At 36.9% G+C, this 25,381-nt stretch overlaps 1 protein-coding gene and 1 long non-coding RNA gene across 6 annotated transcripts; one reads left to right on the top strand and one right to left on the bottom strand.

Moving 5' to 3' along the window:
- The first annotated feature begins 6 nt into the window (after window positions 1-6).
- On the top strand, window positions 7-4,755 carry LOC103397192 (uncharacterized). 2 transcript variants are annotated; one of them, XR_523429.3, is made up of 3 exons: window positions 7-1,780; window positions 1,947-2,132; window positions 4,473-4,755. It is a non-coding gene; the product is annotated as an uncharacterized LOC103397192 (long non-coding RNA). The 2 variants fall into 2 exon arrangements; XR_001761819.2 differs by having other exon boundaries at window positions 7-2,132.
- Window positions 3,012-25,381, bottom strand: LOC103397199 (guanine nucleotide-binding protein G(q) subunit alpha-like). 4 transcript variants are annotated; one of them, XM_025064938.1, is made up of 9 exons: window positions 24,771-25,381; window positions 24,328-24,453; window positions 14,129-14,313; window positions 13,147-13,301; window positions 12,668-12,796; window positions 11,999-12,127; window positions 10,105-10,234; window positions 8,796-8,949; window positions 3,012-7,977 (listed from the first exon to the last, which is right to left on the bottom strand). In XM_025064938.1, exons 2-9 carry the CDS (start codon window positions 24,446-24,448, stop codon window positions 7,787-7,789), a joined length of 1,194 nt encoding a protein of 397 aa, XP_024920706.1. In that variant the 5' UTR covers window positions 24,449-24,453; window positions 24,771-25,381; the 3' UTR covers window positions 3,012-7,786. The 4 variants fall into 4 exon arrangements, with proteins under 4 accessions (XP_024920706.1, XP_024920704.1, XP_008333646.1 ...); XM_025064936.1 differs by having other exon boundaries at window positions 24,328-25,381; XM_008335424.3 differs by lacking the exon at window positions 12,668-12,796 and having other exon boundaries at window positions 24,328-25,379.

Below are 25,381 nucleotides of genomic sequence, written 5' to 3'. Positions count from 1 at the left end.
GGCATGTTTTGGGTGAGTTTTGAAATGGACGAATGGAAACCACATTCACTTTAGTCAATATTTAGGTCATATTAGTTAAATGTAATTGGGATAAATATGTTATACATCATCTTTGGATATTTAGCATTTTTAAATACTGCTGTACTTTTCATTTCATAATGTAGGTCACAACTTAGAACTGACTCGAGGCTAAATTTTAGAGGTTGCGCGACTGAATAATTACGTCAATACTAGTTTTGTCCAGTTCTAAACAAGACATTTTGTGCTCCCTTTTCTTCTGGTCTTAAATGCATCAATTATTTTTCTTGTTATCTATTTTTTATAATAACTATTTTCTTCTATCTCTTTCAGTTTGAGGCATGAACAAAGAGAAGAGCAGGACATATAATTAAACCCACATACACACAATTCTGTGCATCATCGCGGGCCTAAAAATGCGATACAGTTCCCATAAGACTTAGGGGTTTTGGAAAAAGTGCCTAAATTAAAAATTAAATAAAAATAGGACTTATTAAATAGGTATATATGTACAAAAAAGATTTTTTTTAAACGTTGGTTAGTACCTAAATAAAAATGCCAAATTGAAGTACAGTTATGAACATTATGGACGTTGGAGAATACATAGCAACAATGGCAAATATACAGTAGACTTTTTCATATTCCAAATGATTGCTTGAAAAGTTGAGTTCACCTACAATGGTATTAATCGGTTTAAGATTGAATGTGAGATTAAATGTCTAAACAAATATCCTTCCAGATTTGTGCACGTTCATAAAAGCTATATGAACCACACGTGCAAAAATCAAACAAAGGACTTTGTTTTAAAGGAAGAAGAATTTTGCAACAATGCCATGTGGAACTGTTGTCAGAAAATGGATTGTACTGTAAACTAGTTTCCAGTCGTTTGTCGTCTTAAAAAAACAGTCCTTGTGTAAAAAGTTTGTCAACGCCTCCTTAATAAAACCCAACACAGTGGGAAAAAAGATGCCCAAAATAGCACTGTTCCCTGGTCAGATGGCATTATTTAACAAATGTTCAATCCATAGCTTGCTTTCTCTACTGTCTCAAAGCTTGACATGACAAACCGGGTGGAATATTTTAAAGGATAACAAAACAAAAAAAATGTTAAACTTACTGAGTGTCGTGATTGTGGAAACATCATGTCAGGTCCTGGTTTGTTGCTCTTACTCCAGACTCCCAGCTGTGTGCTCCGTGTTTGTATATGTTTTCCTTCTGGCGTTGCTCCTTTGTCCACAGCTCTCAGCCTTCACGGGGACTGTCCACTGTTAGCAGCAGGGCTGTAGCTAAACACTGTGAATAACCACCGCCCCAGGGAAAACAAACAAACAAACAAACAAACAAACAAAATTCCGGCAATACTTGCGAGAGACGGGCCACGCAATCGCAGTAAAATAGTGGCTGTAATAATGTGAGAGCCTTCAGCTGGACCTGTCCTGTCCTCCTGTTCACAGCGTGCGTGGACAGGAAACGAGCATCAGTACTGCCCACCGCGGCTGCTGCTGCATCTGTGAGCTAATTCTTTTCCAGCTGTCCGTCAACGTGATTCATGGCTGTCGCGATCTTTCCGCATCAACGCTCCAGCTGCAGCGACGTGAACTAAACGCGTGTAAATTAATAACGTCCCTCAGAGACACGGAGGAAGAGAGCGGCGTCTGGGACGAAGCTCGCGGGTGAGAGGGATCGATACACTTTCCGTTCGAAGCTTCTAGTTTTTCCGCTGTCTTCAAACAGCTACGACAGCACCGAGGAGAAAAAAAATGTAATTTTCAGATTAACAAAATGTCTGCTGAAGTTGAAGCACGTCTCCTTCAGCAGCAATAAAATATTCAGTGTCGCCGCTCAGGCGGAAAAAAATAAAGAATGTGTTTACAATTTAAATTGCTCCAGACTGTTGAAGGTGTGTATCTTTCTATTTCTCTGACCAGAGAAGTCCCGAAGAAACAGACTGATGTTGGTGAAGCCACAAAGTCAGTCGATTCCTGGAGCGAAGACGCGTCTCTGCTGCTGCTGCTGCTGCTGCTGAACGCCCCACACAGAAATTCAGCGGCTAGAAAGAAGCGGTGAGCTGCTGATCTACACACCGCAGATCTAGCGCATTGACCGACTAATGTGTGAGTAGAGAGCGCCTCCTATGGACATATTTTACCAGTTCACCCTCATTCACTCGTCTTTTTACTACAGCACTCTTTCAAGCCACAATTAACCCATGAACACGGTGGAACGTCCCATAAACACCTTTATGATTGGTACTCCTTAAATTCTATTTTTTTTTTAACAAATGAATATGTATTGTGACACAAACATGTTCCTTGTCACACTATATTTGCTCTTACTATTTTTCTGGAGAATTTAATATAAACAATGTTTTTACTGTATTTAATTTAAAAACAAAACCATTCAGTTTCTTTAAAAAATAAAGCTTCCAACTACAATGGTTGGATTGTGTTGCATTAGATGGGCCAGGTTAGTTTGATGATGAGCATATTCTCCCACTTAATTCTTTTTGTAAAACATTTGCAGATTGTTTTACCCATGTACCAGTAAATGTCAGCATTGCATTTCTTACATTATATAAAGTGGAAATGTTGGCACAAAGTTTAAATATTGGCAGTTTTTGTTTCATTGGGCAGTGGTCAAAAGTAGAATACTTTACTGTTGTCACCATTTTATCCTTGACTAAAATGTAAAATCACTGGTGGTGAAGGAGTCTGAGACCCTCTGAGCCAGGTGAGTTGCTGGACTCTCTGCAGCAGTGTGGTTCCTGCATTAACTGCAAGTTTGTCTCTTCTAAAATATAGAAAATGCAATTGTAAATTATTGACATTTCCTTATGTCTGGGCTGAACATTTTAAATCTACTTCTAAGAAAGTCCACTAAACTCATTAGTGTTCAAGATCCCATATTTCCCATGATAAATAAATGGTAATGTCTGTTTGGATTATAAGGAAGGTTATGGATGTCTATAAAAAAAGAAAAACAAAACGCAGAACTGCAGTATTTGTATATAGGATCATATTTCATTTCAATGTAAAACAATGAAAGGAGAAGGCTATGAAAAATCATTTTCATGTCTGAATGATGTTCAGGCAACAGTGGTTGAAATGAAACATACAAAAGAGAAATATGGCTAAAATACAGTAAATCAATAACCAATAAAACCCCTTTTCATCAGGGCACTGAGTGAACACAGTTCCATCCACCCACTGCCCCTCTTTCTTGGCAAACACATGCAGTTAAAATGACATCTATGTTAAAAACAGCAGTTCATTATTATTCTTTAATATAGAATTCTTAATTAATCACAAACAGTGTATATTTAAAAAAAAAAACTGGACCAAGAAATTTACAGGCCCTCATGATTTTCCCCAACATTGGCACTTGTTAAGAGTCTGGCTTTACAAAGAATGGCACACTCGTACATAATTTACATTTGGTATACTTAAAAAAAAAAACACTACTTTAAATTTATACACCACTACACAAAGTTTAACTCTTTTTTTTTTAATTATAAAAATCTGTAATCCTAAGTGGTCCTTAATACACATTAATACAAGTTAAGATGAGTCAACCTTACAAAAGAGAGGAAATAAAAATGCAAAGATAGATTCTAATAGCTTCATGCATTCAACCAGAATGGATCTCGAGCATGAATACGAGCCATGAAGGTTGTAGACCCCTCAGAGTACCTTCAAGTGTGCCTGAGTTGTATGAATGCAGACGGAGCCTCAGACACAGTCCAATCAAGTACGAGCAAAAAGTGGTGAATGGCAGAGATGTAAACACACTTGTTATCATGACCTCCAAATTTTAAAGACCACTTCAGTACCTTCAATTGGAACAAGTTTCAATAAATACATCGATAAGGCCTAACACAACAGCCCCCTTTTAGAAACAGCTGTGAAGTGAATCCACAGAGGCTCAAGAGCTGGGTCGTGTTATTGTAAATATGCAATTCATAATATTTTGGAGTTGATTTTTCACCTTGGCACAGAGCTTTGTACTAGATTGTTGTACTTTGTTATTTTCAACCTCAAACTGGCTGTATGTGTAGATATAAGCAATAACCTGTACAGTACACACAAATACAGCGTGCTAAAAGAAATGACCCAGCCTTGCTCTGCCTCTATCCACCGCTCAGGTACCCATCAGAAATATAGATGCACTCCAATCTAATTGTTTTTTCATTTCAAATCAGGCCTAGTGGTAAATTTTAATACATTGTTTTCAATAAATGAACAAAAAATCATAGTCCAAATGGCACAAAAAAGGAATATTTTGAACATAGAATGCCAATTGGCTAATGTGAAACGTTGTAGTTGCCAGATGTTTGCTTGATGATTCCTTGTGCTATTTTTTTTTTTCTCTCAGGCTGATATTTAAATGTCACTGGAGCTTCAACAAGTCAATAATCCTTCAAGTTTGTTTTTTTTTTTTTTTTAAATCCATCTTAGATTAACTCAAGAGTGAACAGAACGGCCAAACTTAAACCATGTGGAAAATAAAGAAGACACTTGAAGAAGAGAAACCCCAAGAATCTTAGTGTACTGCAGCCCAGAGCTCACAGGGGAATGAAAATGTTCAGGAGTGCTGCTGTGATCTGATGTCTGCATTTTCTTTCCTCCAGAGGCCATGAATAGCATTAGAAAGTAGACCTTTGTTTCTATGCTGTGTTTGTAAGTTGTGTCAAACCATTTGAATTGTTCTTGATTTGATTATTTATTTAAAAGAGTAAAAGGAAAGTAATTGAGTCTTTTGTCTTAATTCATGTCAGCATTGGTGCTGTAAAACAACGTATTGTTGGCCAGTAAAAACTACATACAGAGGGTAACACCTTGTGGACACAATGTTAGAGACTCTGGTCACCTTCACGTTTCACACTGAATTCCATTCCAGAAAAAAAGTATAAAAGCCACACATGTACTCGAGACCAAGGGGGAAGTAGCCTCAAAAGAAAGGAAACACAAACATAAAAAGTAAATCCTTATGAAGCGATACAATTTGGTGAAATTTAACAAATTAGCCCTGTTTTATAATTAAGGTGGGTCAGAACATCCTTATCCAACCACCTCATGTAATTGCAACAAAACAAATTATTATCTGTTAACAAAGATCGTTCTTAAAAATATTTAATGTCTGACAATTCAAAGTCAGATTGACCACAAATACTGTCGGTCAATTTGAACCCTCATTTAAAATGTTGTCAGACCTGTGTGCATCACCAAGTAAATAAACAAGTGTTGGAGTTGTAGATGGAAGCTAAATCAAGAAGGTGAGACAAAGACTTCCCACACTTGGTAAAACTGTGGCACTTCTAAAAAACATCATCTACATAAGTGGTTCTCAAATGATCAATCCTTGTGATTCAGTCACAACATATTTGTTTTAAATAAAGCATTTGGTCCAACCTTTTTTAAGAAAAAAAAATACAGTCTTGCATTAGTCATCACCCACTATGCACGTTATCAAAGTATCTGATAGAAAATGTGCTAAATGTTCTCTTTTTCTCCGACCAATAGAGTTTATCAAACTTTTAAATGGAAACATAAGTGGGAGTTTAGACAAGGAGTGCATTAGATCCAGACCAAGCAAAGTGTGCTCTAGGACAGAACAACAATCAATGAGGCCACTATTAATTCATCCAATCATCTGAGAAAAACTGCTCCAATATTCAATTTTCTAAAAAGTTTTTTTCTATAGAAAAATCACAAAAAATGTGTAAACATTTTGGCAAATAATTTAAGGTAAATTGTTTTGAGTTTAATATGAGTGGGTTTAAACATTGCACCGTTTCTTAATAAATGAATGAATAAAGTCCATTTTCCAAACCAAAAACAGGCATCTCCAAAGTCAACCATGGCAACACTTTACATGACAAGTTAAGACAAATGTGCATAATCACATAGAAAGGACTTAATATAAAGCCCAGAATATCAACAGACAGTTTTGTGAATAAGCAAAAATAATTGTTTAGGTGTAATAGCTAACGACGTATATAATAAGCTGTTACACCTATTCTTTCTTCTTCCCTAAAAGTTGGCAAATAAAGAGACTAACAGCGAGCAGACTTTACAAAGGAACGTCACGTGGTGACGTGTGTTGTTCGGCCTTTGCTTTAGTCTTTAATCTCTTACCCAGACCACTAAGAATAGCCCTTGTGATGGAAAAGTTACGCAAACTTACCTGAATTACGCTGTGAAGACAAAAGTAGCTATTTATCAAATATCAGCTGAATGCAGTTTTCTAATACTCATCAGGAAAGAGACAAAATGGAACTGGTACCAATAACCAACACACATTCTAACAAACTGGAAAAAAGCTAGATTTCTTAACCAGTAATTAATAAACTATTTAGTGTTTTCTTTTTTCATTTTCTATTAGCGTTAAGCTTAAACCTGACATGGAAACTATGTTTTTTACTCTGTTGTCAAGCATCTCAAAAGCAGAACTCCAACAGCTTTATATGTGAATCCTTAGAAAGATAGACAGCTGTCCAAAAAATGTCTCAGTGTTTTACAGCAGTATAAAGTTTCCTTCTGTCTCCTACTGTAAGTTAGAAATCTTCACTAAAACTACAGAGTAAGTATCATTCACTGTCGACAGCCTGTGAAGCAGACTCATAAATTAAAGAAATATTTACTCTTTTACTACTGATTACATTTTACCAAACATTGGTGAATTATACTGTCAAGGTGATGAAAGAGACGAGCACTTTTCCATGATTGAAAACTTTACGGAGCTTATCTTGCAACGCAGGAGCTTTATTTGATCTGCAATTGTGGATTAAGTGGAGGAATTTGCCGACATTATTTACACCCTGTGGTGGACAGGATGATTGTTGTGATGGTTCCTCAAGTTTTGAATAAACACAGGGAAAAGTTATGGATTCACAAAGTGAGGAATTGGGACACCTATGTCTGACTGAGCCAACATTTGCTTTGGCAACGTCAGCTTTCAAATATCTACTGTTGGTATCTAAACAGGAAAGTGGCAACACAACAATATTTACAGAACACATTTATGGTTAGAATTGGCAGTGCAGTAAAAATGAGAGGAGAGTTGGCCATTAGTGTGTAAGTAGTTGTTAGTGTGGTGTCTTGTTTTTGTCTTTCTTTTAACAATAAGAAGCAATAATGAGCAAAAATATATATATTTGAATATATTTAAAATCCTCCAAGAATGTGACGTCATCTCCTCTAAAGTCTCACCTTTGTGTGAGTAGCACAAAATCTATTTACATCCAACAGCACTACCTGCTAATATATAACCATCATAATTAGTTCACCTTAGAAGATGAGGAGCGTCCAGACTCTGTGGTCTGGCCTGGTACCATCATCCTGTAGTGTATAACATGCACGGGTGCAGGGATAGGTTAAATGTAGAGAGCAAAAAGCCCTTGGTTTATAAAAGCTTACTCTACAAAAAAAGTGCCTTCACTTACAAGCACCTGTGGTAATGTAGTGTAAAAAAGTGTCGTAGGAGAACCCAAGGATCACAATTCCCAAAGAGAGATGGGGGGACCAGGGTTGAAATAGCGTCGCTCGTGAGTGTTTGTGCAAGAGGAGCAAACCATAATATAACAAAACAGTTGTACAACTGAAAAGGCATGTTAAGAAAACATAGTGTTGGTGTGGAAAAGTATAAAGCAAAGCTTATTTGTGTCTGAACAGCGGAGTATTTGTTGTTTGTCGAGAGATTGTGTGATTTTGTGTGAGTGTGTGTTTGCAGGTCTCTTGCTTGCTTTCTGGGGTCAGATGCCATTCCTTCTTCAGACAAGGTTGTACTCCTTGAGGTTGAGCTGCAGGATGGTGTCTTTGACGGCTGCAAAGACGAACCGGATGTTCTCCGTGTCGGTGGCGCATGTAAAGTGGGAGTAGATGATCTTGTCACTATCTGGATTCAAGTCCACAAACATTTTTAAGATAAACTCGCGACCAGCCTGGCCATCCCTCTGAGGACCTACGAGATCAAAAGGCACATGTAATTGTAATTCTCCACCAACGCCACCAGAGTGTGCTGGTCAGACACAGGAGCACCGTCAGTTAAAGAGTTACTGCAGAGCGTCACAGTTATTTATTGCTGCCTGGAGTCATAGGACCCTCCAACGCCTCCCTCTGACAGTCATTAATATTACACTTACTGGTAGTAAAATAAAGAGATGTTGCTTTATCTCGGTTAATCATGCATGATGAAAATCATGCATGAATATATATTTTTGATTACATTTTTATTTTCACACCAAACAAGGAAGAAATGGAAAATAACTTCTGACTGAATATTCTGATCTAGTGAGTAAGTAGATAGTTTGTTACGTCTTCTGCTCCATGTACACTTCACCCTTTTTACCATGGGGTGTCAGCGTTTCATCAAAATCGGAGCATAACGATTCTGAGTAGCCCATGTTAATGATGGAGAGGACATAAAATAAACATTTTCAAACGCTGCAGCCAAAAATAAACACTGATACTTTAAACCTAGCAGATTAATCCAATAATTAGGAATGATTCAAATATAGTCTGTCATGCAATTATTTGTGTTTTTCAACCTTCTTATGCATGGTCGTGCGAAGGAAAAAACACAACAAAGGTAGAGAGATGGGCAAAAAAGTAAACCTCATCACCACCTTAATGTCTGCATTCGAGGCACACAGACCTACAAATGTTATCCTTCAAATGCAGACGGAACCAACAAAAGAGAAAGTGTGTAAATGTTACAACTGAGTACATTTTGGAATGGTCTTTCTGTATCCAAATCTGATAACAGCATGATCAACTGACCATCGAACTCTGGAAAGTAGTCCACCAGGTGGGAGTACATGATCTTCTCCTCCAGCAGGTCCTTCTTGTTGAGGAAGAGGATTACGGAGGAGTTCTGGAACCAGGGATATGTGATGATGGTCTTGAACAGAGCTTTACTTTCCTCCATACGATTCTGACGGCGGTCGAAGATGTCCGAGAAAAGAGAACATTGGCATCCATTTAGTATGCAACATTATCGAGCAGCCAGAGAGAATTAAACAGAGGTTTCGTTATTTATAGCAACCTGCACAGATGAGACTTTGATTAAGATGAATGAATTACTGCATTCCATGTCAAGGATTCCATCTCGACTGCTCATTACTGAGGAGCCATGTTTAGTGTGTGGTTTCTAGATATTCAAGGGTTTATAAAAAATAAAGTGTTGCAGATCTAACTTTAGCTTTCACTACAGACTGAATGTGCATTTTATAAAACTATTCATAAAGAATTAACTGAACCCATGCAGCGATTCCAAACTAAACTTCTGGCACTTCCTGCATGAAGTGGGAGGAAAACCAGACAGCAACAGAGATCATATATTGGAACTGAGTTCCAATATATAACCAGCTCCCTGCTTCTCCATCACAAAAAAGAATCCCTTGAGAAAAGTAGTAGCAAAAGTTTGATCCATAATGTGATATGTTAAGTTTTACAACTCCTAAAGTTGCCTGTAGCTATTAGCCACAACTAATAAGGCTAACTCCTTAATTTAAATGTACACCATGTGAGTGTATAATGAAGGCGGATGGTGTCACAGTGAAAAGTTTAAGTAACAGAATAAATGACATAAATCTGTCACAACCCCTTTCCCAATGTGTGTACTCTGTGGCTCCATCATATATAGTGAATGTACACGAGGTGAAATAAGTAAAGCCTGAAACGTACTTACTGTAATTTTAACTCCCTGCCACTATCACTCTCATAGTAGCTGGTAAAGATGAGATTATGTAATCCTACCTGACTTGACCTGATAAAATCACGAGGCTATGAATCACTAGACTGAAACCCATGTCTGGATTAGTTTTGACATGAATCATGTCCTTACTCTAATACAGGACAGGATGATATATTGAGTTTTACCAATATCTGGATATATGTTCATACAAGATATTTAGATCAGACAATCATGTTTAAATCAATATATGTAATCTTGTCTCAAAAGAACACCTTACACATGTAAAGAATAAATACATGTTTTTGTTCTCATATGGTCAAAGAGAAAACCTGCTCTAATAAAATATAGTGTGAAAAGGCAACAACATACAGTACTACCTCGTCTGTGACTCACCTCATTGTCAGACTCAACCAGGACCTGGTCATACTCACTGAGAGCCACCAGGAACATGATGGAGGTCACGTTCTCAAAGCAGTGGATCCACTTTCTCCTCTCAGACCTCTGGCCCCCCACATCCACCATTCTGGTAGAAGCACAAGGAGAAGGGATGACGAAAAACAGGATAAAATGTAAACAATTAGCACCTCACTTTCCTATTTTTTTTACTGCTAGAATGCATGCTTTGACCAATTTGCAAAATAAAGTTATGTGAAAGAATAACTTGAAAACAATCAGACCAGGTCAGGCAAAGGGAAGAGCTCACTTGAAAACAGAAAAATGATTTTACGAAAGATAGTCAGACAGAGCTTAAAGGCATTTGTCCTGCAAAAAGTACATTTTTTAATGTTACTTGTGAAGCCCAGTGGGTTGTTATATGAACACCTTTATGTGTAGACTCACTGATGTCATAGTTTTTTTAATTATGTTGATTAAATATTAAACAATATTAGAAGAACAGCATTTTTTTTTATTAAACATAGACTGTGTTGTACATCAAGCCAAATACCTTTTATTGCCCTGAGAAAATAAAAGAAGAAACGAGATTTAAGGGCAAAGAAAAAAAAGTAAAGTAAAAAGAGAGAAAATAATTAGTGAAAGGAAAATAATATGAGGAAAACTGAATACAAAATGAATCAGCAGCTTAACATTACATCAAGAAGGGGAAATATTATACAAGGCTTTTGATTCTGATGCTCACCCTTTCCAAGAAAACAGAACTTTAATCAAAATCCAAGTGATCATTTGCTGTAAGTAGGGAGCAGGGCAATTTCAGATTTTATCTGGTCATTTAGACTAATATCTGCCCTTTTCACTTTAAAAACACCCTAACTTAAGTTAAATGTGAACAAATCACAAAAGTGATCCAAGTTTGTACAAAAAAAATCCCTTCACATTGGCTATCCTTATTTTTCTTCCTGCAGAGATGAGTGGCCTACTTTACGTGAAGCTTTCCTATCCCAAGTACATTAGCACAAAACAAAATCCTTAATCCTCCATTCTTTAGAAGGAACGAAAAGCAGGAAACATGCACAGTTTGTAAACATGCATGTGTGCAAAAGTCTTCCTTGTCAGTGGACAACAGCAGCGGCCTGGTCCCATGTGCTTGTCACACACTGCAGGCCAGCCGGGAACCTCTCTAGCGCGTCACAGCAAGCTGAGTTATTTCAAGCCTTCCATGGCATAGGAGTGGGCTGACATGATGGTTTGCTATTGATCTGCACTCTTCTGTAAAATTTCTCTGGTTGCCTGGACCCAATCACCATCTCCACACCATCTCCTGGTCCAGAGATGGTGATAAAACTCAGAATGATGGGCTTATCTGTGGAAGGACTAAGGTTTTTGGTTCTGACATCTTCAGTCATTTTAAGTTTCGTGACTGGAAATATTACATATAAAACACAACACAATAATTAAATATTTAAAAAAGTAGATTTGACTTTCAATATTCTAATATATAACTTGACACAGCAGCTACACCTACAAAACAAATACACACATATGACAGACTTGGAAAGAACAACACAGAACTTTAGAATGACATTATATTTAACAGCTCCCTGTGGTTATGTGTGACTGTCTGTCCATTAATCTAGTCATAACTATTCCAGATAATACTGTGTAGGTTTACTGTAACATTTTAACTTTAATGTTCAGTCATATGTAGGATAAAAACCCTAAGTACTATTAACAACATAGGGAAATATTAAGACTTTTGGTTTAAATGTACAAAAAAGACCCACCAAATGGAGAGTCAAACAACCTTTTGTTTGTTTTAAGAATACAAAAAGAACAGTTGCCTTGTTCAAAACTCAGGTTAGTAAAACACAAAGTGTGCTCGTTCTTCTACCTGAAAATGATGCTTTGCAAGTCGAAAGGGTATTCTATGATACCAGTGGTTGGGATTCGAACCCTAAGCACGTCTTGTTGGGTGGGTAGATAGGATGCTTCGGCAATGCGATCCAGATCACTTAGATAGCTAGAAACACGAAAGGACAACAACAGAAATAGAGAGGGAGGAAAAGAGAAAGTGAAGCATAACAGCAGACACAGAACACCCTCTCCAAAAGCAAGTGAACCAGCCAAGATGTAACCCAAAGGCGAAAAATCATTCCCAAGAGTTATGAGGGACACAAGGGATACGGTGAGATATAGTGCCATCACCCCACAAAGTCTTTTAGGAATAAAGAATCATCCTTGATGGTAACCCCCAAAGATAAAGCAATCTACTGCTTTTTCTCACGGCTTTTAATTTCATCGTGCCGAGGATTATACACTCACAATGCCAAAATTTGACTGCCTGAGAAAATATTGCCTTTCTGCTGAGTGCTGACGGAGGACTACAACCCTCTTCTTGAGGCCATTCTTTGAGAGTATACCATCAGGGATGAGGTACAACACTAAGTCCTGCTGCGCAGCACAAGGCAAAAGGTGGATGGCGGCATCGGCGGTTTCCAACTGACTGGCCAGCTGTCAAGCAGTTGGTCAACCAGTGTTCAGCAACACTTGACGCTGGTACCTGAAGATACTATCCGCCAGATCAAATGGGTACTCAATGATGCCGGTGGTAGGCACTCTGACACGCAGGACATCCTGCTGAGTAGGCACGTACGTGGTTGTAGCTATTCGCTCTAAATCACTAAGGTAACTGTGGAAGGGGAGGGGATACAGGGTAGAAATGTACATGTAGGCAAACAATCGCTCACAGTATGAGTAAATACATTGACATGCTAAGAACAAACACAAATGGCCTCGGTCAAAACTAACATTTACAACACAACCTTGCACGAGTCTCAACTGTTTAACCGAGACATGCTGGTCTGGAATGAATCAATGAATCAATGGTCAGTGACACAGTTATACACAGATCTGTCAACACTTCACCATTTCACCAGAATTAACCTGCAGCCATTTCTTTTCATTAACACCAAACTGTTTGAGATCTGCATCAGCACACATTTTAACATTTGATCAACAATAAATTTAGGATCAACATACTATTTGGTTGAGTCTGAGAGCTGGTACTCTCTTCTGCGATCATAGGCCTCCTGAATGCCAGGGTCATCCCACAGCATCTTTATTGCGTCAATGTAGGGGTGATCAAATGACGACACCTTTTCCACATCAACCTCTCGCACCAGCTGGGCATTATTCTAAGGGAAAACACCAATGAAGTATATTAAAAATGGTTCAATAACACAGTGCTGCTTTGATGCTTTTGACTAGTGCACACTGAATTTGGAAGATTCACACAGAAAATAAAAAAGTAATATGCTGTAATCCAGCATATTATGTACTAACTAGCAGGGGGATATGTTTGAAGAAATTACCATAAATACATATTATATGTTCATAGTAATAGTTGTATTAAATGTTAGTTTTAGGTTAGGCTACGATAAAAAAAAAGAAAACAACAATAAAAGTGGACAGAAATGTGCAGTGGAAAAAATTTGCATTGACTACAGCCAAATATTTAATGTATGATTGAGTCATGATCTAACACATTAAGTTTGTTTCCCCTGATCTTTACAGCAATTCCATTCACCAAGACTATTCCCAAGTTGAAATCAGAAAGCTGCATAACTGTAAGATGTTTTGTCACTTGTGAGTCCATTGAGGACTTAATACGACTCTTGTTTCAATATTCGATGTGTAGTCTACTCAGACTGCTGGTATAGAGGCAGGTCTGTGCTGAGACTCCATAGATCTTCTCTAAAACTACACTGGACAGCATGACATTAAGAGTGTTGAGTGTGATGGTTTGCCTTTGACACAGGTCTAATTAAATTATTATTATCTCTATCAACTTTTAATTAAAGTGATTGATTGTAAAAGCTAATAAATGCTGTCATAAGCAAAAAATTTCAATTTCAATCAAATGTAACACAGCCTCTTGTACATTCAAATTGTATCATTTAGAGTGACAAGCAAAAGTTATTACCACAAAAATATTTTTACAACAATACTTGAGAGTACTTACCTTATTCTGCTCGTACTTGTAGGGGATCTTCAGGGTCTCAGTTGCCCGGATCATGGACTGCATGGAGGTGAAGATGTTCTGGTACACCAGTTTGGTAAAGCCCTTTTTGTCCTCATCTGAGTAGCCTGAACCATGAATTATTCTCATCTGCTTGATAAAAGTGCTTTTGCCACTCTCTCCAGTACCTGAAGGAAAGACAAAGACAAAAACTGTTCATGAACTGAAGTAACTGAAATTACTTACTAAGTTAAGGATGAGTGAAATATACAAAATATAGCAAAGTAAACGTAGCACAAAAGTACATAAATGTCAAGCCTAGAACTCTCACTTGATGTACCAGTTAAACAACTAACAGTAGCTTGTATTCAGGCAATACACCTGTCTGAGAGCAAACAGTGACACAAATTAAAACATGGCTAACTATTAATCCTCTCCACACAATATTTTAAGTCTCAACGAGTCGGTGATCAGATGGTCTCACAAATAGATAAATAATAACCAAATCATTGTTTTTTTAAAGTCTGTTTTAGGTCCTTAGCTTGTATTTGAGTTGAGGCCCAATGTTTGTCGTGTGCATTCATCATCAAAGTACATCCGTCAGTTAAGCATTGTTTGCTGATCTCCTGCTGCGGCCAGGACTACATGTACTGCAGGATGTTTCACTTTCACATTTCAGAGAGTGAAATGTTTGTATTCCCTGATGTATCATAAGATTTCATGGTCCTACAGCTAATGTTACCCTACGTTTATTAGGGTAAAACTGGGAAACACCGGACGACCAAACTATGGGACCGCTACGAAATAATGACATGATTATCTATCCTAAAGGAAGTGACACAATGATATTCGCACTATAAAGTAGAAATGCACAATATTATTGGTTGGCAACACACAGTATGGTTCAAATGGTGCACCCGTAATATGAAGGAATTTGTTTGTAAATATTATATTGAAAAACTAAGGATATAAAACTTTGACATTCAACAACACCACACCCGAATGCCCAATTGGGTACAACACGTACACTAGAGGTTTTTAACTGCAGAAAGTAGATTTGGAGTTCTCCTCAGAGACAAACTATATCTTTGAAATGTGCATATAGATATCAGCTGTCAAGACCCAACACTGATGTTTACTTTGTCATAGGTTTTAGCTGGTACAGTTGCAGCGGTGCCAGGTGAGCTGACAGGCACTGCTTTCAATTTTCTTTAGCTTTTCAGTTGATCTTCACCAGTATTGGTGCTTCTTTTTAAAAAGTCAGTAATCTACAATAGTAGCTAAGGAAGCAACTGATGTATATCTGTAACATAATGCTCACAAAAACATAATTATAAAATGCCCCTTTTCACAAAAATGTACATAGTTTTTAGCTATGCATGTTTTTTATATTACTACACCTCCTTGACCTTGACAGCTAACCACAAAGTCTGCGGCGAAGGCTGTATGTGAACAATTTTACCTTGTTCAATTTACCTTCTTCAACGGTCGATTTCACAAGAAGTGAAATCTGTTTTCCTTGTCTACGACAAGTAACTGTAAATGGGACTGTTTTCCTGCACTGGTAGAGTCTGGATGTATGTTTAGGTGAGGTTCCAGACATAGTTTACAAATAAAGCCCTAGGTCTCTGGCACACAGCAAAATACACAGTCAAGTTTTGTTCAGCAAATATTAGGTTTGTACTGTCTGTAAGGCCACTGAAAAGGTCACACACTAAAATGCTGAATTCATGGGAGTCAGTTGGTGTGACAAAGAAGAGAAGAAGACATGGGTGGATTAACAGAGCGAAAAGGAACCTAAGCCTCTTGTACTTCAACAGCCATTTATTTTCTGTGTAAAAAAAAAAAAAGATCATTGATTAGGTAATCATTAAGATTTTTTATACAAAGCTTATAAGGAACTTTGTTTTGAAATTACTTTATCTTTAGATACTGAAGTGGATGTATGCATGACTATTGGGTTCAGGAGTATGAGAGTTTAGTATATATCATATATACAAGTTCAACTGCCTGCGTCTTGTCAGAACAGTACGTTAAACATTCATGATGTAATTTAACAAAAAGCTCCATTTTATTGCTTCTATCACAAGGAATTGAAAAAATATATTAAACAACAAAATACATTTGTGAGATAAGGTTTTGAAAAATAAATTACATTTAAGCATTTATGTTAATGACACCACGGGTGTTCATTTGGTAGAGAGAAAATCTTGTGTTATGCTGTGATGAGTTACTACAACAGTTTTCCCACAATCTAAAACAATCACTAAATCACTTATCCTGATAGAAAAACCTTTCCTGTTAGCGTTTTCTCTACCTTCTTCTATACTGCAGCCAATGTGGAGTATTTGCTATGGAAACTCGAGTGTCATGTACTTTTTTCTAGTTGATTTTAAGATTAAATTTAATTATGTTTGCTCTGCAACTTATGCAGATGTATTTGCATTTTCTGCATCGTCTTTATTAGTGAAGCATAATTAGGAATACCACTGTCACTCGTTCTAATAAAGGAATGACAGGTTTTGCAGGCATGATCAGCTTAATTCAATAAAACTCATTGTCCTGCCAAGAGGAAAAACTCAGCAGAAGCATTTCTCACGAAAGCAACTGTATGTTCATTGGAGCTGCCTCTCGGGGACAATGGCAGTTCCCATGGCAACTTCTGCTCATGAAAACATTGCATCAAAAACAACGTACAAGTTTTTATGTTTGTCTCTTTAAGAGTTCCCAAAGCAAACATGTAATTTCAACAGTCAGACTGAACTTACGTGTACAGTTACAGTTTTCACTTTAACAAAAGGCAAATAAATTTAAGCAAACCTTATTTTTTAGTTTGAAAGTATAGCACCTAGTTAAGAATTTACAGTTGCAATGCTCTAAAGAATTACAGTTTGGAAGAAAGACTAAACTCACAGGTCCTCTCCCTCTCCCCCATAATTTAGTGTGAGTAAAGACAGCAGAAAGAGGACGGGGCAGCAGGAGGAGATTGCAAATAGAGAGAAGTGGAAGTGCTTATTCAGCAAAAAAGTGAAGTAGGTTCACTGATGTGGCATATGTACCATTCAATAACGTGCCAAATATCTTACTTATGCTGAACTAATACTGCTATAGAAAAGGTTACGGAGTCGAACCACATCAACATCCTAGACTGAATTACTGACTGAAGTAGAGTAATTATTGTTTTTGCAAAATTGTGAATACATTTATATGATTGGCAGTGCACTAAAATACGAGCAAAGAGATTCTGGCATTGCATTAAATTGCAAATTGAATATACTGTGGGTTTTTTTTTTAGGCAAATCATATGCAGCCATTTACTTGATTAATTACAGAGAAATTAAAGGAAGGTGAACAAAGTGGAAGTAAATATCACATTTGATGTTCATAATACGAAAGAAATGCATTGTTTCCAGAGTAAAAATAAATAGTGATTTCAATATTGACCAAAACAAAATCATAATTATGATTTTCCCCCCATAATTGAGTAGCCCTATTACAAATAACCAATAAATTAAAATAAAGCATTGTAACACCTAACATCATCAACATTAAGTAGTAACACATGGTAAACACAGACCTTGTTCCACTTCTAAATCCGTAAGATAGAAAAGCCTAGACAGTGAGAACAAACCCAGTAATCACACAGCTGTGGACCATGTCACTCTGCCCACATAACACACTGATCAGGATATTAGTCATTCTGTTAAATAACCACTAACTTACAGTTTTTCACTATGTTCTGTTATGTCAGGTCAGGCTCGAGGCCTTAGCAGACTTTCTGATATTGTTAAACAATTCTCAAGATTTGAAACAGGTACGCAAACTGTGGTAGAGATAAAGGGGAAAACCGTTCTGTTAAAGGAAATCTTGCTGAAGTTTAGTCTCACCACAATAAATAACAAAAAAGACAGTTATTGAACCCCTTATTACATTATCATTTCAAAGAGGATGTCCAAGTCTGAAAGTAAAAAAAACATTTCTCCTTGAACCAAGCATTAGCTCTTTCATTACACATCTCATTTGAAAATGATATGATAATGATGATTTTGATATCCATGATTATTTTTTCTTTACTTGAGGCCAATTCTGGGTAGTTGTGGCCATGGTTCCCAAAACCGCTAAATTATAAAAGTTGGAATACAGGTCTGACTCACATCTGAGTTAATAAAGATTAATAGTTCTCCTGGCGAAATTTCACAGGATAACGCAGTATGGTGTCAGTACTTGTCCTCGTTTATTTTGTAAAGCATAAAATCTGTAATTAAAATGTACATATGAACATAAGCCAAAGTTGGAGTTAGAAAAAAGAAAACATATTTTTTTAGATTGTTACATCTACCATATCTTCATTTTGGACTTTTACAGAGCTGCTTTTTTTATATATATTTTTGTTATATTCTAAAGTATGACTTCACCATTGCTCTACTGTGAGATTGAATAAAAAAGAATCCCATAGACATGAAGGAAGCCTTCCTGTAGGCCGTGATCAAATGGACACCTCTTGGCCTATTGGAATTAAAAGTTCATATATATTTTTTAACTCAACATCTCAGGAGAAGCAGAGCAGACAGTGACATGAGAAGGAGAGGGAAGTCTTTCACAGGCTGACTGCCACATACCTGCTGAAACTGGGTGTGTCAACACCAGTTTGCTCAACCAACAGAGTAGTCAGACAAACAGATCAGAACATTCTCTCCCTCTGTCCCTTCACAATTTACAACACTGACCCTCACATTCGAGACTGGGATTGAGACCATAGGTTCATCAGAAAAAATGATTGGTTACTGACAGTTTTAAACTCAGGGGAGAGTTTACAGATCATGTTTTCATTTTTCAGGTTACCCATAGAGCTGCAGCTGCATAAAACTGGACTGCATGTACAAGCACTTAACTATAACTAGGAAATAGATAGTAGGAATAAACATGCAGTGAAATGAGAGTGCCAAGTCTAAATTGCCAGGCATATTGAAAAACAACATGTAGCATTTTGAATATTTATGGCGAAAAAAAGGCTTAGATGTGTAACTGCTGCTATTATTATGTACATGTGTAAGCGTTAGGGAGGGTACAGCCAGGTGTCGTCTAAGAAGTGACATTATGCAATTGAGGGTTGTAGAGAATCCAAGGGGAATCTCTGTCGTGGTACATGGTGTCATGTAAAAAAATCTCTCACAACCCCCTTATTGGTCATTCAAAATCTGTCAGTTAATTATCGGCATTAATCTTGTTTTTTCTTTGGAAACAGGCTAGATCAAGTGTAACCGTGGCAGCAGCTCGCATGACTCAATTAAATATGACTAAAAAATAACTTGTCTTCTTGGCCTAATGGTAGACTTGCACAAGCACGAGTGTAGATAGGCTCCACACAGGAGGCAACTTTGGGTGTTGCCAAAAAGCAAACACTCATTAACCCAGATACTGCAAACCTCTTTAAATGATATGCACATGACAGATGAAATGTGTGCTCAGTGTCTCTGTGTAGCTGTGTACACATAAATACAATACTGTGTAAGTAATAGACAGCAATATCTTGATATCACCGAGCAGTGCTCTCCTGGCTACAGAATCATCTCCACATAAATCGAGCAAAAGTTTTTGGTAGGTACTAAAAAAAGATCGTCTGATAAATACACAAGAAGGACGATGACCCTTGCTGTCCTTATCCTTAAAACAAAGGCCCTTGTTTAATAAAGTACACACTGCTATTATTTTGAACATGTCTCCTTTAAATATCAATTACACAGAATCACCAGCCTGCATGGTATGTATGTTGGGTTTGTTGGTGGTGTATTACTTCACACACCTACAAAAAAAGAGATTCCCATGCAAAAATAAAATTCCCAAAACAGTGATTCATCTGGTTAGCGGTACTCGACTGCTCCTATCTGACCACAACTAGAATCGTTGTGCCGTAATTGGCAAACACACAAGAACCCTTCTCATATTAGTTGATACAAATACAAGATAAAGGTAGAGATGATGGTTGTTATTGAAACAGATCAAGGGTTTTATGTTAGCTTGACACACACAGAGCCTTCATCAGCTGTCAAAAGCACATTTCCCAATGTTATGTTCACTGCAATAACACACACTGACAGTTTTAAAAAGGGTTAATACTTTGACAGTTTTTGTTAGACTACTACATCCGATTGCAAAATCCTAACCTAATGAACTGTAGAGTAGACTTGTGGTCTAGTCATATGATGACGCTGAGGTGAGATAGCACCTAGTTTATACATGAACTTACTTTAAAAAAAAAAAACTAAAAAAAAAACTGCGCTTAATTTCCTCCAAACTCACTCTAGATTATAAAAAGGAGAATATTTTTACAGTGTTCTGTGCAAAGAAAAATGTATCCATTAGTATTAAGTAATTACATAGCTGTGTGTTTATAAATCACACATCCAGCGAAGATACCTATTTGATTAATATTGCATTACATATAGTTATCTTTTGCTACCATATATTTACTGTGTATACAGTATAACAACGCATAAAAATGTATAGCAGCGAAAAATGCAAGTAATTTAACTCTAACATTAGAATACAAGGTTCATCTTTTTATTATAGCAGCTACTGTAAAATGAGCTGCAAATATAAAAATGTAAAAATGCAAATGCATAACCACTCACAATTATTTCACCAGTGAAATAATATTTAACAGCATCTGATGGCTACACAGCATTATGAGGTATGAAAGTTTAGATTTCTGTTGTTTGTGCACAAATTAAATGTTTGCTGATGGGAGTCACGGTGCTACAATAAATGAAAAGGACCACCTTCAGGAGACCTTTATGGATACCCTTTCTAAGATGCAGAAAACATATATAACACTAGTAGAGAACTGCATTAGTACTAGTTCAACAAATTCTTCTATTTATGATTGACTCAGTCAACAGTGGACACACATACAATCATGTCTTACTGTCACAATTGCTTGTTCAGAGGCAGATGAGAAACAAACTTTCCTGTATATATATACTTTTATATTATTTTAGTTCATATGATTTAATTCAGGCATGATGTTTGACATTCAAAGTTACAGTTCACACTTCATAATATATGTATAGTAAATAAGATGCACTTTTGAATTTCTGAATTAATGTTGTACATTATTGCCTTAATGGAAAACTTGAAATTTATTGAATGAGGAAAGATCACAGAGGTTTATTTCCTACCCAAAAACTATGAAGTCCATGAAGAGTCCAAAATTGTTAACTTACATTAAAAAGTCAGTTAGTTACCATTGCTCCAGCTGTACAAACTTAATTATTTGTGGTTTTCATATGCCAAAGAGCAGAAGTACACTTCCTAAGCTCAAAGGTCTACAGTGCAAGTGGATAATACTTCAAAAGCAGCCTTATGCTGATGAACAGCACAATACTACATTTGAGTAGGTTTAATACCAAGATGCAGTTAATATAATGTTTATTTTTAGTTGCAGTGAACAGCGCAATTCCAATATTAAAAAATCCAGTAAAATGACTTCTGTTCTCTTTCTGGTTAAACATGTCAAAAGTGGTTCTTGTTGCATTTTTCAAACTAAACAATCTTAGAGACAAAACAATAGTTGGTTTACTGCCTGTGTTCAGATTGTTCAGATTAGAGTTATCCAGACTTTTTCAGACAAAAGGCCAAAAAAAACATCACTTTACCCTGCTTATTCCCATTAAATTAGATTGTGAATGTATCATAAAAAGTAAAAGCTTGCACAGCTATATAAAAAAAAAAGAGTGGTTATGCAAAACAGGCCTAAAATGATCAGCTTCATTAGTGCAGACAAAAAACTCGAACAAATTCAAATAATATTTGAATAAACCTTATAAAAAATGTTATAAGGTTACAATTAAAATGTTACAATTACATCATATAACATATGAGATTTGATAAATATCTGTTTGGCCAATACATTTATGGACCACTGACGTCCCCTGAGGACCACTATTAGTTCACAAACTTTTTGCTGCTAAAGAAATGGAAATGAACTGCTAAACAATGTTGGCTACACAAAATATGGAGCATCACTGAGTCCTCAGTAAATGTTGTGTCTACATGGTATATTAGATCATTTCACATAAGTCTAAATTATGTGAGTGCTGACTCTTAATAAAAAAGGCCAAAACTTCCTTTCTGGTTTTGTACCGCGGTATTTTTTATAATAAATCCTACGATGAAGAGAAAATTAGATGTTTTTCTAAATCTCTCAATGAGTCAGATTAACGACATCTCATGTGTGCGTAGAAAAGCTGGAAGAATAAACCTGAATTTCTTTGCCAACAGAACTTTTAAATTTATAATTAGTGCTTGGCAATACGTCTGCCGAACAAACCAACAGATGCCTCTTGTATGTTGCCAAACCATGAACATTCAAGGCCACAAGAGTTTGAGCTGTTAATACTGAATGTAAAAAAATAGGGCAGCGTGGTCAAATTTAAGGCACATTTAGTCGGCCTTACTTCTGGGTTAAACTTCATTGAGAAGCTGATGCTAATGAATTACAGTTTGAAAATGACTAATAACTCTTAATTCTCCTGTCAAACATAAAAATGTATCTGTAGATGAATCTTTACAGAAAACAAAGGAACTGGCTACTTCAGGGAAAGCATTTCCTGGGAAAACAGTACAATTAAGTATTCAGTGCCAAAAACACCTCATTACAATTGCGACCATGTGACAAGCTTCATGAATATGTTCCCAATTAAAAACTGGAAACCCAAATGAGCACCTTGGAACTGTATAAGTAATGATCTAACATCTAATACCTAATTTATACAAATATACTAAATACTGCACATCACATGAGCTAATGGATTTCCTACTTCCTGCTTTGTTAAGTCATGGCCACCTCCCACTCCTGGGCTTTTGCAGCACTGAACCCCACAGAGATTTATACAACAACTGTAAGCAAAGCAAAGTCATTTTTGGTTATACATGTTAATTTCTACATTGGCAGACGAAGTTGTTGGTTTCTTCATGGAACTGGTCTTGTAGTACCAGAATGGCATATCGATTTGTACTAAATCTGTCAGTATTTTTTATTATTTGTTTTTCTTTTCTTTTTTTTAACAAACAAACATAACAGTGTGGATGTAGCATTAACCTTTTGTTTCATTTCCCTAGAGCGGGGGAAAGGAGAAATAAGGGAGTGGGAAAGGGAGAGGAGGGAAGTAAGGAAAGTGCTTCCTGTTTTACCATGAAACTATGGATGTATAGTTTTTAAATGTTGTGGCTTAATGACCAGATTTTCAAGAAAAAAAATATTTTGCACTCAACTGATCAGATCATTTATTAACCATTAAGAAAAGACTGACAAACCCATAGTGTTTTCATGAAGTACACCAATATTAAATATCTTTATTAATGTACTGTATATATAGTTTAACTATCCAAGCAGCTCTAAAATCCACATGATTGCTCTATGACTGATTGACTGATTATAATAATACAGGTAAAGACCTATGGCTAACACAGGCAAAATTGATAGAAAAGAAGTATATCCTTTATACAAGTTTCTTTGTAAACAATTATGTTGCGTTTGCTAGTGGTAGTTTGTTGTGAAATACCATTTAAACCATGTCTCACTTTGCAAATCACAGACAAATGTTGTGGCAACCAGGGTTATAGTTTACTGCACTTGTGGGTTTGGCATTTTGCATGTGAAGCTTCTGCAACGTTATCAATTCTAATCATTTGCTCGTCTCGTCACACAATGCCATCTTTACTGCATACTGTGCAATGAAGGAGCAAGTAATGACTATAAATGCTCTGGCAGTTATGAATGCAGCACGACATGTATATAAAGCTATGAAAAATTAGTTTTTTTTTCAATAAAACATTACATTAGTTCTATGTTAAGGAATACATTCCACAAATACCTTAAAATAAAAAAATACACAAAATTTAAATAAGAATATAAGCATGGAAAAAATAGGTAGCATAGGCCTAGTAAAGAAAATATGTGAATCTGTTGGTACTCTTCTAATAATTTCGCTTCTATTTCTATTACCTCGCTGACACCATTTTTGTAGAAGAATATTTTTGAAATCCAAATGTAGGCTAGATTTCTGGTTTGACTGTTGATCAGAAATAGAAACTAAGAATAAATGTTTCACAAATATTTGTGTACATGTGTATCGCAGTTAAAATCAAATGCACCTGTCCAGTCATGCCAGAATCTTAGACGATGGATAGTGCAGACTTACCCAACAAAAGCAGCTTCAGCTCCCGTCTTGAATCTTTCTTGTCTCGTCGGATTTGTTTTTCGATCTCTGCGTTGATTCGTTTGGACTCCTTTGCCTCCTCACTCAGGCAACAAGCCATCATGGAGTCTAAAGTCATCACCACATGAGCAGAAAGCCGTCTGAAAAAGGGCGCTGGGCTACACCGCACACAAACTTTAATGGAAAAAAATCTACTTTATGGGCAAGAGTGCACTTAAAGAGTCCCTTAAAGATGTTCAGGGTGAATTATGGCCCTTTCAGAAAAGTGAATAAGCACCAAATATTTGACAGCTTTGGTCAAAGTCTAATCCAAATCCTCAGGCTACGGAAACACCAGATCACTCGAAATCATTGCACTGTGCTTCTCAACGTCTAGTTAATGTTGCCAAAAGGCTAACGTGACAAACTGACCATATTCAATGTACCTGTTAAGAGGGATATTTATTTTAAAAGCAGAAGAATTCCGTCCCAGAGACAGTGGGACACAGCTGACTGCAGCTGCCACATCTGTATAGCCCCGCTGCTTGCCCGACCGAGCATAAGCTTAGCCGCACCGAAAGCAACGCCGTACGCCCGTACAGTGACAATGAGCGACCATTAAAAGGTCCATTCACCGAACAAACACAACGACTTACACGGTGTCTACAAACTGTCTGTCCTATAAGAAGGCAAACAAAAGTGTAGCTAAATAACCACACCCGGAGCAGCTTATCGAGTCTCACACTTCAGTCAGTAGCAAAACGAAATGGACAGGCTAACCGTTAGCTTGTTAGCTCAGTGAGCCATCCCTGAATTTGCAACAGGCTGCCTAAAATTCAGGAGCGCTCGGTTTGACAGAGGGCCGCCAGCGAATTAAAACAAATTCCCTGAAAACAGCGTACAAACTCAGACTCGTTCATCCGAAAACGCCTTAATGACAGTCACATTTTAGTCCGTCTATTTTACGAGTGTAGAAGATTTTTTCCTGCGGGTGCTTGCAGTAATCACCCTTCATCACCCACTCACTGCTCAGTCCGAGTGAGCACTCACTGGCGCT

The sequence above is a fragment of the Cynoglossus semilaevis genome, chromosome 2 (genome assembly GCF_000523025.1).
Source record: "Cynoglossus semilaevis isolate Cse_v1.0 chromosome 2, Cse_v1.0, whole genome shotgun sequence".
Lineage (NCBI taxonomy): Eukaryota > Metazoa > Chordata > Actinopteri > Pleuronectiformes > Cynoglossidae > Cynoglossus > Cynoglossus semilaevis.
The sequence above is the reverse complement of the archived record's forward strand: the minus strand, read 5'-3'. Positions and strand labels throughout refer to the sequence as shown.

Bases quoted from the DNA above. Each gene is read 5' to 3' on its own strand.
- LOC103397199 (XM_025064936.1), bottom strand. From the start codon at position 24,463: ATGACTTTAGACTCCATGATGGCTTGTTGCCTGAGTGAGGAGGCAAAG. The intron at 14,314-24,327 runs GTAAGTCTGCAC...TCTTTCCTTCAG, and splicing joins GCTGAAGCTGCTTTTGTTGG to GTACTGGAGAGAGTGGCAAA. The intron at 10,235-11,998 runs GTAGAAGAACGA...TGCTTCTACCAG, and splicing joins TTGCAAAGCATCATTTTCAG to AATGGTGGATGTGGGGGGCC.